Consider the following 16,619-nt stretch of genomic DNA (forward strand, 5'->3'; position numbering starts at 1 on the left):
AGTTTTCACTTACTTCTAATGGCACCTGTAGCCTTTTAACCATTTTACCCCATTACAAAATAAAAGTTTACTCCTTTACACTGCAAACTATACTCACTACTGCTGTCAAACAGGTAACCACTGCCTAGCCACAGGTCACCAGTTGTGCTATGCACCCTGGATCTGAACACCTGCCCACCCCAATCCCTCAGATCATCTCCATGTGGTCAGTGCATGATGTAAGTGGGAAGATGGAGAGGAAAGTGCTTGGAAAAGTATGAAGAAAGGGCTAACTAGAAGTGATGAGTGATGCTGCTCTAAATTAATGTTTGTAAAGCTCTAATAATCATCCTCTACTTATATCTATTCATACAGAATTTATTTTGTGCTTTTTCCATGATGCACATGTTACTGGTAATTTTGTGCCTGTAAGTTCTTTAGAGGGTAGAGACTATATCTGCTATATCATCTTCAAGCATTTAAAATATTCCATACATAACAGTTTTAAGAATGTGAAATGACCAATTGTTAGACTAACAATGAAAACTCTGAAGGAAAAATAAGCAACAAACAGTTGCTAAGGGGAGTAATATTTCTGCTCTGAATTTGGGCATTAACTTTTGTTAAGTTTGAATATAAATGACAACATGAGGGTACATGAATGTGAGAAGACACTCCAGTAGAAAAGAAAGCAAGACTCCAAAGGATCAAAGAAGATAAATAGAAATTTTCCCTTAAAGAAATTGAGAGAAGCAGAAATGAATGAGGACAAGTTCCTAGGAAGTGTTTTGTTGTTGTTTTTGTTGTTATCGTTTAATGCAACTTTTTTTTTCTAAAATTTGGTGTAATTCTTACTTCTCTGAAAAGGAAACCTAAAATTACTGCTGAAATTGGGAATCAGAGTCTGGAGAATTACTTCTGCTCTTGTAAATGATGCAGCTCCTTTTCCCACTCCCTTTGTGGGGAATAATCCCATTCCACCTCCACTGCTGCAATATAGTATGTCGTCTCTCCCAGGTAGAAGGTGGAATCCTCAGACTGCCGCCTGCATTGGTTCACAGTATATTTTTGCTTCATGCCGCCTGTGTAATGATCAGTTGTAAGGCATTCAACATTAAAAGTCCCTGGAGTGGTAAATAAGAAAACATGTCACTTCTTTGCTAGTGCCCTCTGGGGCTCTTCACCTTCCTCAGAATTAATGCTGAAGTCCTTATCATGGCCTCGGGTAATCTAGCTTTCCACACCTCCTCCTCACCCTGCTCCATCCACATAGGCCTTTTGCTGTTCTTAGAACAGGTCAAGTGTGTGTCTGCCTTGGGACCTTTGCACGTGCTGTTTCCTCTGCCTTCTCCCCAAAATATCCTCATGGTTCATGCCCTCATTTTATTCTGGTCTCTCCTTAAGTAGCACCTCCTGAGAGAATCTTGACCCTTTCCCCCTCAGTCACCATCCCCTTCCCCTGCCTTATTTTTCTTTATGTACTTATAATCGCTTGACATATATGTATTAATATACTTGCTTGTTGTCTGTCTCCCTGCATTAGAATTTCAGCAGCATGAGACATCTTATCTCTTTTGTTCATTGTTGTATTTACATTTGTTGAAGGAAGGAAAGGGTGACACTGGATTGGTCTTAAGTTTCAGTGGCATATAATAAACCAAATAAAGCGTGAAACAAGCTAGCATATTTTCACATTTTGACTAAAATTCTTTCTCTTAGTTTTAGTTTGTTTTACTCATTCAGAGCCAGGTCTGTAGATGTCTCTGAATTTGCATGGCTACAATGCTAGAATAGAATATTCACTTGCAACCAACAAGCCAACACTACATCTGGGCTACAGAGACATGATGAAAAGTTTAGGTGCAGAATACTTATGGGAGTCATTCCCCTTCTAGTCTGGTTTTCCAGCTATCTTTAAAAGGACCATAATCTAAAAAGGGATCATCTTGAGGAGCCTATGGAAATGGAGAAAACCGCACCATGTTCTTTTACTCCACATTCTCCGCAGTAACTAGGAAATGGACCTATCTGGTACATACTTCAGCTGATAGTGGCCCAGACTTGCTCTTTCAAAGATAGGAAGGGCACTTGAGAGGCTTGGGGAAGGGATAAGTTTATCACCCAACACATTCTGCTACAGGATTTTAAACCAAAACTACACAAATCCATCCAATAGAGACTTGGCTTTAAGTAAATATACCCTCTGTGTCAGGCCACATGTGGAGCGTAAGACTTGTTTGAGGGAAGAGGTTTGCTGTGTCTCTCCGTTCTCCTCTCCACAGATATGTGTTTCCTGAAAAGTATATTCCATGTACATCGGCCTCATTTCCGGCGCTGAATAAGTACCACACGACCGAATCTCCTTTGCACATATTGAGACCCGGCTGATTCCCATACATGAATCCATTCATGGCTGTAAAAGTTGGGAAATAACATTTTGGAAGTGGTTTAGATTCTACTACATGACAACCTCCCAGACTTGCCAAGACCAACTTTGTTTTTTTAATTTTTAATTTTTAAATGACCTATTCAGGCTTGCCCATGCTTTATGTGTGAAGAGTGTCCTTGCAACTCCTTGCTGTTCCTGGCACTTCCAGAGCAGCCGCTGGCTGAAAGGAGCAGAGCTGAATGCATAGTTCTTGAAGTTCTATGCTAGTGTCCCTAGCAACCTGGGAATCCCACTGCTCTTCCTGGCTAAAACAATGATTCTGTTATTTCCAGTTCGTTAAGTGATTATATTTGTGAGCACCCAAATCTGCACATTGGAATCACCTGGGAGCTTTTAAAAAATGACCAGCGCCCTGGAATACCCCCAGAGATTTTTATTTAAGTCTAATATCAGATTTTTTTTAATACCTAGTGTAATTCTAAAAAGTGGTTAGAGCTCAGAGACAGTGAGTTCATTATTCAAAAGGCCCACACCACTAATGGACATCAGTAAAAATTATTGTGCACCATATACTGGGAGTGTGTTGCTGTTCTAGATTAAAAAAAAAAAGTCTCTAATTCATCATGAATAACAGGAAAGGTCATATGTAGGAGGTTTTTTTCTTTATCTTGCATATTTAATTATTTTTGATGAATAATATTCTCAATGCTTCCAAATATACAAAAATGCAGAATGAAAAGAAATATTTTAAAGATTGTGGGTAGCGTGACTAGTACCTAGCTTAAAAAAAATCAGTTTGTAACACAACTTTACATATTTTTCTTCTATTAGCTACAATAATTTTTACTGATGTCCATTAGTGGTGTGGGCCTTTTGAATAATGAACTCACTGTCTCTGAGCTCTAACCACTTTTTAGAATTACACTAGGTATTAAAAAAAATCTGATATTAGACTTAAATAAAAATCTCTGGGGGTATTCCAGGGCACTGGTCATTTTTTAAAAGCTCCCAGGTAATTCCAATGTGCAGTCAAGGGTTAGAATCATTGAGGGCTGAAATCACATCTTTCTGCATATTGAATAATCAAATGAGCCTGTCATTATTGAGCCAAAATGAGAAAAGCATCTGATCCAGTAGTTTTCAAACTGTAGCGTTCATCAGAATCATCTGCAGAGTTTGTTGAAAACAGATTGCCGGGGTCCATCTCCAAAGTTTTGGACTTTGTAGATCAGGGTAGGGGCCTAAGAATTTGCATTTCTAATAAGTCCCTCAGTGATGCTGAGGCTGCTGATATAGGGACCACACTTTAAGGGCCATTCATGTAATTGACATATCTTGAATTAAGTGAAATAATGGATAATTGACTGACACATCAAATACACAATGAGATTACCTTCAGGACACTATTGTAATCATTCATTGAAAAACAATCAATAAGCAAAGCTCTTCACAGTTTTGTTTAGTTAAAAGCATTACATATGCAGTACTAAAATAACTTGGTAGAGTGGTGGATGATGCAGTACTTACAGTGCATTTTATTAGATTCCTGGAAGTCTTCATCTTCCTTATCCACCTGATCAGGTGCAGTTGTAAACATTCTAATATTATCTTCCAGGAGTAAACTCTCATTCTCATCAAATACTGTAGGAAACAAATAGAACTCCTTGTCTACATCTTTCTGTAAATCAAAACAAAATGAGATGGAGACAGAATGAGTAAAGCAGAAGACTTCCATGTGCACAATACTATTTGTGCACAAACATGCCTAAAGGAAGGAATGAGAACAGAGTTTCTGTTGCTCTTTGTAAACTAGGGTTCATGAAATATGAAATATTTCAGTTCACCACCAGAGCTTTCTTTGGTATCTGTTTAGTGGATTTGTGGTTCAATATGGTAATCTGAGTCTCTCTCTGCATCTAAAAGTTCTAACTCTACCTTCCTGCCCACATTGTGCATACCAATTGAAGCCTCCAAAAAAAAAAAAAAATGTTAAAATAGGAAAGAATATGGGTCTGTGCTGGAAATCAGGGCAGATGTCATCCACGTTCATGAAAACTGGAAGAATTCCTGTAAGGCAGAGCAGGATGGAAGCAGATTTGAGGAAGAAATCATCCTCAAATCTGAATCCTCCCAATGAATTCGAACAGAGATTCAAACAATCTCCAGCCAGCTGTTCAAACATTATCACCTCCTCCCACTTCTCCCAGTGGAACAAAAAAAAAAGGAGCAGAAATGCATCTGGTCTATGAAATGATTCAGTAGTTCAGAAGAAGGCAGTCAAAGGAATCAAAGCAAATGAGCCCCTGAGAATAAGTGACTCTCAAAGGAGAGAATACTTTAGAGATTATTGCCTGTCTTTCCCTTAAGATAAGTCCTTCAGATACATGATAAGGTGATTATCAAATTGAAAAAAATCAAACTAAAGCAAAGACCTGAAGGTTAGATCCTGCAGAGAACTGAATCTATGATGAAGGTAATCTAAAGAAAGCTCCCATAAATCAGAGGAGAGCATTTGAGGATGAAAAATATACACATTGTAATAATTTTAGAAAGAAGTTATAAAAGGAGGAGACACAATCATAAGAAATACTAGTGGAAGTGTTTGCCACCACAGAGGGAAAAGACTAGAGGATTTAGATTCAAAACCTTCTTGAAAACAAGACAAAATTAGTAACAGAGATCTGTACCTAAAAATGTCCTGGTAAATTTTCCATTTCGAAACTGTTATGAAAGGGCCAGGTGTGGCGGCTCACGCCTGTACTCCCAGCACTTTGGGAGGCCGAGGCGGTTGGATCGCAAGGTCAGGAGATTGAGACCATCCTGGCTAACATGTGAAACCCCGTCTCTACTAAAAATACAAAAAAAAATTAGCCGGGTGTGGCAGCGGGCACCTGTAGTCCCAGCTACTTGGGAGGCTGAGGCAGCAGAATGGCATGAACCCGGGAGGCGGAGCTTGCAGTGAGCGGAGATTGAGCCACTGCACTCCAGCCTGGGTAACAGAGCGAGACTCCATCTCAAAAAAAAAAAAAAGTTATGAAAGGAAAAAATCAGGTTGACATTGAAATTATCAAGTATAATAATTGCCAGAAGAAGATGAAATAGCATTTATCTTTTTTGAGAAGAAAATATTATGATACAAAAATGTAACACCAGGTAAAGAAAAACAAAAGTCATTTTCAGATGTATAAGAATTCCAACAGGGACTGGTACAATCACCTATATACTGATTGAAAGAGAAAACTTCAATGAATGTGTTCAGGTCATGTTTTCTGATCATAATGCAATAAAATTAAAAATTACTAGCCAAGGACAAGAAGTAAAAAAAGAATGTCATTTTTCATCCAAATAACTTAGATCAAAGAGAAAATAAAAATGAAATACTGAGATTTGATAAGTAATGTCTTTTCTTATACTGTAAAGAAAAATGTATGGAATGTAACTACACATATAAACTAAGAATCTGAAAAGCCTTTTACCTTAAAACCAAATAAAAGTAAATGTAAATATCTGAAAAATTTTTTAAATTAGTTACAGAGAAAAATTAATAAAGACAAAAGCATAAATTAAGAAATTTAACACAGGTAAAATGATTAAACCCAAAAATATATTATGTGAAAAGACCAGAGAAATATATAAATCTCTGGCAAGTCAAATAAAAAGGGTGGAGAGAACCAAAAAATACCACATTAGAAATGAGAAAGGAATATAACCACATATATAGGGGAGAAAAATGTAAATCATTATATGCAATTAATGTGATCAGCTGACTTAGAAAGAAGTGCCCGACTAGACCAGTACTCATGGATGAAATAAAATAGTGATTAAAAACATAAACAGGCTGGGTGCGGTGGCTCACACTTGTAATCCCAGCACTTTGGGAGACCGAGGCAGGCAGATCACTTGAGGTCAGGAGTTCGCGACCAGCCTGGCCAATATGGCGAAACCCCATCTCTACTAAAAATACAAAAATTAGCCAGGCGTGGTGGCAGGTGCCTGTAGTCCCAGCTACTCAGGAGGCTGAGGTACGAGAATCACCTGAACCCAGCAGGTGGAGGTTGCAGTGAGCTGAGATCACACCACTGCACTCCAGCCTGGGTGACAGAGCAAGAATCTGTCTAAAAAAAAAAAAGAAAAGAAAAAAGAAAAAGAAAAAAAGAAAAAAAAGAGAAAAACCCCATAAACAACAAAACTACTCCTTTTTAAAAGTCAAAATAATTTTTACAGGCAGTTTCTTTCAACTCTCTAGGGAGCAGATGGTTCCCAAATATTTAAACTATTCCTAGTTTATTTAATAAAGATAGTATAACCATGGATATTAATATCTGAAAAAGCAAGCAAAAGCTAAACTAATTTCATTTATAAACTTAAATGAAAAATTCTAAATCAAACACGGTCAAATTCAGCCCTCCAATATATTCAAGAAAAATTCACCATACTTAAGTATTGTTCTCCCCCAGAGTGCAAGGATAGTTTAACATTAGAAAGTCCTTCATGTAGCTGGTCATATTTATTTGTAGTTGATCACATTGAAGGAGAAAAACTATATAATAATTTCAAGAAAATCTAAAAAGAAATTTTTATAAAATATGACATTTCTGGCATTAGCTCTTCCCTTTGCTTTCCTCTCAGATCTTGCAAGGCTGCCTCTTTGAAATTTAGATATCACATTAAATATCATCTCCACATTATCTGAACTAGAATTTCTGTTCACTATCTCATTACCCTATTTTTTTTTTTACAGAACTTGTCACTTTCTGAAGTTATCTATTTCATTTTCTTTTGTTTGCTTATCTTCATCTCCTTTCCTCCCATTCCCCTCCTTCCTCCCATATATACTAGAATAAAAACCTATCAGAGCAGGAAACTTATTTGTCTTATTTATCAGTGAATTCTGTGCCTAGCACAGGATGTTTTTGGCGCAGCTCAAGTGATTTGTTTTTTAAACAAGTGATTTGTTTTAAAAACACTGAGTGTAAACTAGAAGTAGAATAAAGCACTACCACTAGCCAATTCAACTTAGTGGTAAGATAAATAGAGATGTTCTCATTAAGATCAGACACAAAACAAGGCTACTGGCTATTCCACTATTGTTTAATATTATTTTTAATATTCTACTCATCATAATAAGGCAAGAAAATAGAACAAATTTGAAATACTGGTGATGAGAATTAGCATTATTTATAGATAATATAGAACCTGTATGAATCAGTTGGAAATTACTTGAACTAATAAATGAATATTTATGATATCCAGTTCCAAAATAAATGTTAAGCAATTAACAGCTGTTTCTATAATGACAATATGCAATTAGAAAATACCATGTTATGCATAATATTAAGAAAAACAGGAATTCAATGAGAAACATGCAGGATGAATATGAAAAAGACTATAAGAATTTACTGAATAAATAAAAAGACAACTTGAATTAAAGGGCTCCTGAGTGAAAGACTAACTATAGCTAAGAGATGAATTCTCTCCAACTAAAGCTATTCATTTAATGTAATAATAATAAAAACTACCAATGGCAGTTTTTTAGTTTAACAAAATTATATAAAAATTGATCTAGAATAATGTATATGTGAGGGTCTCTAAGAATAAAAGGGAAAAATAATTCTTTTCAGTAATGGATGAACATGTTCTATCATGTATTTAAAACTCTACAAGCTACAATAATAAAAACAATGTGGTACAGGTACTGGTACAGATAGGTCACACGGTAAACTAGGAAACCCGGAAAAATGATCCAGATATATTTAAGATTTACAATATGTTAAAGGTGACACTTCAAATCAGTGAGTAAAGAATAGATTTGTTAATATGTAATGCTCAGATAATCTAATAGTTGTTTAGAAAAGATAAAACTTAGAGCATTAGAGCTCTACTCACCAAACTGAAAATGTGTTACAAGTAGCATTTTTAAGATACTAAAATGTAGATGAACATTTACTTACCTATAGAATAGAAAATAATTTTCTAAGTATGATACAAAAGGCAAAAAAAAAAAAGAATTGATAATTTGGCTATGTAACACTGAAAACAGCTATACTGTCACAGGCAAACAAACAAAAAAGGAAAAACACTCAACTATAAGCAATAATGGAATATGAAAAAACACACACAAAAAAGAAAAAGACCTGCATTATACATAACAAAGATAATACGTATGTAGTATACACACACATATATATATATTATATGGCTTAATATATATTTTGTGGATTAATAATTGAAAATGAATATCTGCCATCACCAAGAAATTGACTAAAGAAGTACAAATGGTCAATGAACATTAATTAAACTATAAATTTAAATGAGAATGAGGTGCAGTAATTCACCTATGCCATTTGTAAAAATTTAAAACTAAGTATTAGTAAAACGGCAGAGAACAGCCTCTGTCCTACACTTTATGCAGTGATTTTCAAACTTTTCTATTGCAACCACAAAAGAAGTACATTTCATGTTGTGATCCTATACACACACACACACACACACACATACATACCAGAAAAGAAATTTCCTTAACCCTTACTTGTCCTTACTGTATGTGGTATACTCTCACATTGTCTCTTCTTTCCCACTTGATACTTCAAAAAATTGTAGTCACTAGTTACAACCGACTAAATGGGTCATGATCTGCAGTTTGAAAAATACTACTTTATGAAGAGCAGTTTGACAAGCACGTAAGTTGTGCCTGGCCTGTGACCTAGAAATTTAAGTCCCAAGATTTGTTCCCATGAAGTAAAAATGGGCATATCCTACTGTTTAGTTAAAACAAAAAATATTATGTCAAATACACCCAGTTCATAATTGTAAAAAATTGCAAACCATCTAAATGTTTGACAGTAGGGAAGTGGCTGAATAAATTATGGTGCATTCATATCATGAAATACTTTGCAGTCATTCAGAATAAGGCTGGAGTTTTTTTAATGATATAGAAGTATAATCATAATCATAATATTTTTAAGTGTATAAAGCAAATTGCAAACAATATATGCAATTGTGATCCCTTTTTTGTGTTGAGACTATTTTCTTCTTTTACCTGCATATATTTTCATAATTTTCACAGTGTTCATGAAATACTTTCATATTAAAATGATAGTTTTTTAAAAAGAGTAGTTGTAAAGGTCAGGAACTTGCTTTAGAAATTGATTGACTTCACATTGTGTTGTATGCATTTAGACAAGATAACCATTCCTTGTCAGCTTAATATATTTTAGCTTACCTAGGGCTTTAACCTATATTCATTCCATTTGTTTCTTTCAAAAAGAAAGAATGCAACCCATCAAGATGCGTCAGCAGGGCAGGTATCATCTCCATTTTACTGATGATTCAGATGGGCATGAGAAATATTAAATAACTAATCTGTAGCCACATGGCTAGTAGACTTCTGATGCCTCTGTAGGCCTTCCTGTGTTGTGATTTCTTCATTTGCAAAATGAAGATAATGAAATATGCAGAAGTTAAATCTCATTTTAAATCTCAACTCATTGAGCATCAGTTCTTTGTCCACAAAATGGGCATAAAAATACATAGCCTCTCGTGTTGTTGCAAAGGTTAAATAAGGTAATATGTCTGATAGTACCTGGAGAGAATTTAATAAACATTAGTCTTGTTTTATTCCTTCCAAAGTCAGCACAAGATCAAGAATAGGAATCTAAAAGTAGAAAACCTTTTTTTTTTTCAATTACATATTTAAATTTTTTTTTTTTTTTTTTTTGAGACAGAGTCTGGCTTTGTCCCCCAGGTTAGAGGGCAGTGACACAATCTCTGCTCACAGCAACCTCCGCCTCCTGGGTTCAAGCAATTCTTGTGCCTCAGCCTCCTGAGTAGCTGGGATTACAGACATGCACCAGCACACCTGGCTAGTTTTTGTAATTTTAGTAGAGACGGGGTTTCACCATGTGGGCCAATCTGGTCTCAAACTCTTGACCTCAACTGATCCACTGACCTCAGCCTCCTAAAGTGCTGGGATTACAGGTGTGAACCACCACACCCAGCCACATACTTAAAATGTTAAGTGATGGTATTACCATTTACAAAGGCCAAATAAAAATAAAACACCTCAGCGTAATCTTAAAAAGATATCCAAGATCCATATAAGAGGAACTATAAAATACTCTTGAAAAACACAAAAGTAGACTTGAACAAATGGAAAGACATACGTTCTTATGTAGGATGACTCAACTTCCTAATTATGTCTGTACTCCCTACTTTAACTTATACGTTTGAAACAATCCCAATAAAACACTATCAAGCCTTTTTTCTGGATCTAGATAAGTTTTTCTAAGGTTCAGTAGAAAGAATAAGGAAGCAAAAATAGCCATTAAAATGATGGAAAAGAAGAGAAATGAGACATAGCTATAGCCATTAAACATATTAAAGGGCTCTCTAATTAAAGCAGTATGGTATTGGTGGATGAATAAAGACCAGCAGAACAGCATAGAAAATCTAGAAATAGACTCACTTATACATAAATATTTTAGTAGATGATAAAGGCAGCATTTCAATCAATGCGGGAAAGTTTAGCTTTTTTGTGGGTAACTGGATAGCCATACAGAAAAAAAGATAAATATGATTCACTCCACGACTGTATCATTTATTTCCTATCAGATTTGTGAAAATCCCCAAATTTGACAATATAGTTTGTAATGACGCTGTGGAAACACAGATAATCTCATGTATACCTTCTGGAAATACAAACTGGCACAACTACAGAGGGAGATTTGGCAATATTTCACAAAACCATATAAGCATTTACCTTTTGTCCCAATAATACAATTTCTAGGAATTTATCACAAAGATATGCTGGCAAAAATACAAAGAGACATGAACAAGGCTAACAAAGCTGTACATTGTTTTGAATTTGTGAAGGCAAAGACTAGAAACAACCCAAACACTTGCCAAATAAGGGACTGATTGTGTAAACTGTAGCATGTCCACACATCAGAGTAATATATACTATGCAAAGAAATGAGGAATGAGCAATATTTCCAAACAATACTATGAAGAGATGTTCAGATTCTATTGTGAAGTGAAAAAAGCAAAGATATGAATACACACACATTTGTTTATTTAAAAATGGAAGAATAGGCAGAGGCGGGCGGATCACAAGGTCAGGAGATCAAGACCATCCTGGCTAACACGGTGAAACCCATCTCTACTAAAAATACAAAAAAAGAATTAGCTGGGCGTGGTGGCGGGTGCCTGTAGTCCCAGCTACTCAGGAGGCTGAGGCAGGAGAATGGCATGAACCCAGGAGGCGGAGCTTGCAGTGAGCTGAGATCATGCCACTGCACTCCAGCCTGGTTGACAGAGTGAGACTCCATCTCAAAAAAAAAAAAAAAAAAAAAAAATAAACTATAAAGCAAAAAAAAAAAAAGGTAACTATGGTGAGATATGAATATTTTACATAAAATAATATTACAGTTTTAAAAGCAATTTCTGAAACAGAGAAGTACAATGAATTAACCCGTATATCCAGTGATGGCAAAACTAGGTAGAGAAGAACTCTTCCAAGTGATTTTAAATATGTAATTTGGCTAAAAATCTCTAGTGGGATCTACCCTAATGACAAAAAGAGTGGCAAACAAATCTTAAACTGTTTTCAGTAATCATATTGTTGATTGTAGTATTGTAATTGTGATTCTGAGACTGTTGTATGTATATTGTGGGATGAATCAAATGAATATGTTGGTGTCATGAAAAAAATAAGATTTTTCAGTGCAGTTTAAGGCAGATACAAATATAAGATTGATGCAGTTAATAACAAACCAAAAAATCTGTAGACTCAAATTTGAATAGAAAGTATTAGTATGAAATCATGATGAATTTATCTGAAAGGATTTTTCCCATTTTCTTCCACTGAAAAGGCCCAGAAACAATTGTTTGCCCAACAGCAACAAGCAACTCTAGTGCCCACATTGTGATCCCAAATCCTCACCAAAAAAACAAACAAAAAACAGGGCTTTTGGGAACAAATGGTTAGTTTCAGTTCTGGCTCAGAAAACGTGCAAAATGAGCCTGGTGTCTTGTTATACTAGAAAGCAAAGAATCTTCAAAGACTACTATGATGTGAAAATAAAGGAGTCAACCTGAACAAGTCCTTCAGTGTCAAAAAGGATACTTTGAACATCAGTAGGAATAATGGCAGTGAATTGTAACACACCAGATATGCTTAAATCCACAAGTGCACAATGCTACTTAAAAGTAAAAAAAACTATTGAGAAGCCTTTGATTAATTTGAAAACTTACAGGGAATGAATCAAGTATTTGTCATACCCTTTCATATACTGTGTACCTCAGGGTAACCAAATAATTCATTAAGAAGTTTCTGTTTATAGAGAAGTATGCCAGCTAATAAAGAAAGGAAGATGGAATTAGAATATTACTATTATGCAACACTGATTAGTTTATGAATCTAGGAAACTGTCATCAGTAGCTGATAACATCCCCAGTTAAGGGACAACTATAAATTAGGTACTCCCTGATAGAAGTGCCCAGTACCACATTTGAAGCAGTCATGAAAGAAAAAAAAAATCTGAATTAGATCAAACTTTTAGATGTAACTACTAGTTATAGGAAATAAGGGCAGAGAGAAAGACATGTTTTAGCGATCCCCAACATTTTTGGCACCAGGGACCGATTTCACGGAAGACAATTTTTCTACAAAAACTTGGGAAAGGGGGGTGGTTTCTGGACGAAACTATTCTACCTCAGATCATCAGGCATAGACACAGTTCACAAAAGAGTTTGCGCTCGTATGAGAATCTAATGCCGCCACTGATCTGACAGGAGGCAGAGCTCACGCGATAATGCTTGCTTGCCTGCTGCTCACTTCCTGCTGTGCAGCCCAGTTCCTAACAGACCACCTAACAGGCTCACCTCCTGCTGTGTGGCCCATGGGTGTGTGTGGGGGGGATGTTGGGGACCCCTGTGTTAAATGATACCATACGATAAAAAGTAAAATCAAGACATGGGAAATTTCTACAGGATCAATGACTCTTGCAACAGAAAAATGCAAGTAAACAATCTTAGGAAACATATAAATTGATTGTAATATGTGTAATTGTTTGGATACTGATCCAAACAACAGACCTAAAAAGTCAATTGGGGAAATGTGAACATTGATTGGCTATTTGATAACTTTAAAGAGTTACGATGTGTGTTATTATTTTAAGGTGTGATAATTGTGGGCATTTTTAAAGAAGTCCTTTTCTTTTAAAGGTATATACTAAAGTATTTTTGGAGATAATGATGAGGTTAGATATTTCTATTTCTGTCAAATGATCATTTTCTTTTTTTGTTTGTTTGTTTTTTTTGGAGACGGAGTCTCGCTCTGTCACCCAGGCTGGAGTGCAGTGGCGCTATCTCGGCTCACTGCAAGCTCTGCCTCCTGGGTTCACGCCATTCTCCTGCCTCAGCCTCTCCGAGTAGCTGGGACTACAGGCGCCCGCCACCACGCCCAGCTAATTTTTTGTATTTTTTTTTTAGTAGAGACGGGGTTTCACTATGGTCTCGATCTCCTGACCTCGTGATCCGCCCGCCTCGGCCTCCCAAAGTGCTGGGATTACAAGCGTGAGCCACCGCGCCGGGCCTAATGATCATTTTCAAAGAGAGTGAACAATTTTTTTCCCCCAGTTGGACTTACCTGTCTCCCATTTGCACGTAAACTTCCTTTCTTGCATATTTTCATTGGCCCAATAAGCCCAGTGAATATATCTTTAGTGGGATCCACAGCAGAATAATACATCTTGGCTAGACACACAGGATCTGCATTAGTGGGTCCTACTTCTTTGGGGACAGTCCATTCATAGGTGAATGTTTCTGTGGGTGCCACATGGGAGGCTGAAGGAGGCACACCTGTGAGAAAGGTCACATTAGAGAAGTGAAGTGTGCTTTCTAATGTGGTCATTTGAGCCACAAAGTAGACTAAGTTTAGTCTAGAATAGCCCACTTCTGAGTTCTTTGTTATAAATTAGAATGGCATCCCACTCATGCTCTGGTGTCAGATAACAGACCGATGTGATTGCATCCAGACAGACTCTTCTAAACCTCCTCCTGGGAGTGGTGACCCTCTTTGTGCTCACACATCTTCCAGGAATGTCCCTAGCACCTTTCATGTCATATTGTGTGTATTTCTCTCGAACAGAGCTTAACTTTCTTGAAGGCAAGTACTGTCTCTACATTTCTATCAGCTAGAACAATGCCTGGCAATACAGTATAATCAATGCATTTTCTATTGAATAAAATGGAACTGAAAATTACATTCCATTTCATAATTGTAGAACTGAAAGGAACTTTGCAAGTGATCCTATTTAAATCTCTCAAATTTACACTTGAATAACCTGTTCACAGTCACACTGCAAGTGGTAGCAAAGTCACTAGTCTTCACTGGTCCTTCTTGATGTGTAAAAATAGTCAAAAAATCCACATAATGAAATATTTTATATCATTAAAATTATGTTTATAAAACCCTTGTAATGCTAAGAGAACAAACTCTGATTATGAAATTTAAATAACATTTATTTGCTATGATCTCAACCATATTTAAAATATATATGTATACAGATGAAAATGGAAGAATTATATAAAAATATAAGAGTGATTGTTTATAGAACTATGGATAATTAGTATTTTTTGCTACCTTTCTATATTTTTCAAATATTTTAAATTGAACATCGAACATTCTTATAATAACTTTTTTAAAAATTAAAAGTCACCCAGGGTACTCTAGAAATGGATAATTAATACAACCCAACTAAATTACTATCAGGATTGTCAATAATCATCCAATTAAGGCAGGACAAAATTCCGTAAACCAATTGGAGGTAGGAGAAGGGGTTTATTTGTTTCCTGGCATGATGCCTAGAAATGATATATGAGCAGTTTCCTTGGGAGTTCCTGCTTTCAGTTTTTGCAGGACACTGTCAGTGACCAGTACAGTGGATTATTAAACATTGTTGATTTGTTACAGAGTGCTGTACTCACTTCCGCTCTGGGGGTTGTAATGTGGGGAATAGTATGTGCCCTCGTTGTTCTTATTGAATCTCACCCCAATCGGCTCAATACTGAGGGGATATGCTCCTTTGTTATGGAAGGTTACTCTGATGGTGTCTCCTACCTCTGCCCAAATGACAGGACCTGGGAACAAAGAGAGAATTATTATCCTTCCTTGGTATATAACATGTAGAATGCATAAGACAGTTATCTTCTTTGTGTTTTCTGGCAAGAACTACTAGGAGCAACATGCTTATTTGTGGTGAATGGAAAGCTTGGTTTTTGAAAAGTCCATAATCAATCTGATATGTCGAGGTTGGAAGGAGAGAAGGGCTTTTGATTTCAACTTCAGATTAATGAAATTGATTATCATTTTTGTACAAGTCAGTTAGTAAGCTTTACACATCTACAAAAACTATTCGGAATGTTAAGACTCCTCAGCCTAATCTTCTGTTGGCTGGAGATGTGTCATTTGTCCCAAGAGTTAGGTGCTATAAACTTTGACCACCCAAAGCAGGTAAGTTGAATTGTTTTGGATGGGAAGGATAACGCCGTTTTGGATTTTCCATGACCAAAATTAATGATTACCAATTATAGAATAAAAATATATATTTTACATAAATGTTTTATGTAATATACAAAATGACATTTATAGAGAGTTTCCTATTGGTTCTTCTGAGTGTTTATGTCTATTAACTGATTTAATCCCTATACCAACTTTAGTAACTATTGTTCCCATTTTACAGAAGGGAGCAGGGACAGACAGTGAGTAATTTTCTTTTTTTCTTTTTTCTTTTTTTGAGATGGAGTCTCATTCTGTAGCCTAGGCTGGAGTGCAGTGGCATGATCTTGGCTAACTGCAACCTCTGCTTCCCAGGTTCAGGCAATTCTTCTGTCTCAGCCTCCCAGTAGCTGGGATTACAGGCACTCGCCACCACGCCCTTCTAATTTTTGTACTTTTTTTTTTTAGTAGAGATGGGGTTTCGCCATGTTGGCCAGGCTAGTCTCAAACTCCTGACCTAAGTGATCTGCCTGCCTCGGCCTCCCAAAATGCTGGGAATACAGGCATGAGCCACCGCGCCCGGCCAAGTTGAGTAACTTTCAAAGGTCACACAGCTAATGTATGCATTGTGTACTCACAAAAAACAGCGTTTTATAAGGGCCTCCAATTCTTGTAATACCTTGTTCAAAAAGTATTATACCTCTGAGTCACCGCCAGGAAAAAAAATGTGAAGAACCAGGACAATCTGAATCC

General features: G+C 36.3%; 1 protein-coding gene across 1 annotated transcript in view; it reads right to left on the reverse strand.

The window, feature by feature from the left end:
- Positions 1–16,619, reverse strand: part of CP (ceruloplasmin) — a 50,909-nt gene that overhangs the window by 13,940 nt on the left and 20,350 nt on the right. The window contains exons 8-12 of the mRNA XM_030822700.1: positions 15,356–15,508; positions 14,016–14,227; positions 3,896–4,046; positions 2,180–2,392; positions 896–1,103 (exon numbers count right to left, since the gene is read on the reverse strand). Coding sequence (XP_030678560.1) covers positions 896–1,103; positions 2,180–2,392; positions 3,896–4,046; positions 14,016–14,227; positions 15,356–15,508 — 937 coding nt within the window. The remainder of the gene's footprint in view (positions 1–895; positions 1,104–2,179; positions 2,393–3,895; positions 4,047–14,015; positions 14,228–15,355; positions 15,509–16,619) is intronic.

Source organism: Nomascus leucogenys, chromosome 11 (assembly GCF_006542625.1).
Source record: "Nomascus leucogenys isolate Asia chromosome 11, Asia_NLE_v1, whole genome shotgun sequence".
NCBI classification, from domain to species: Eukaryota; Metazoa; Chordata; class Mammalia; order Primates; family Hylobatidae; genus Nomascus; species Nomascus leucogenys.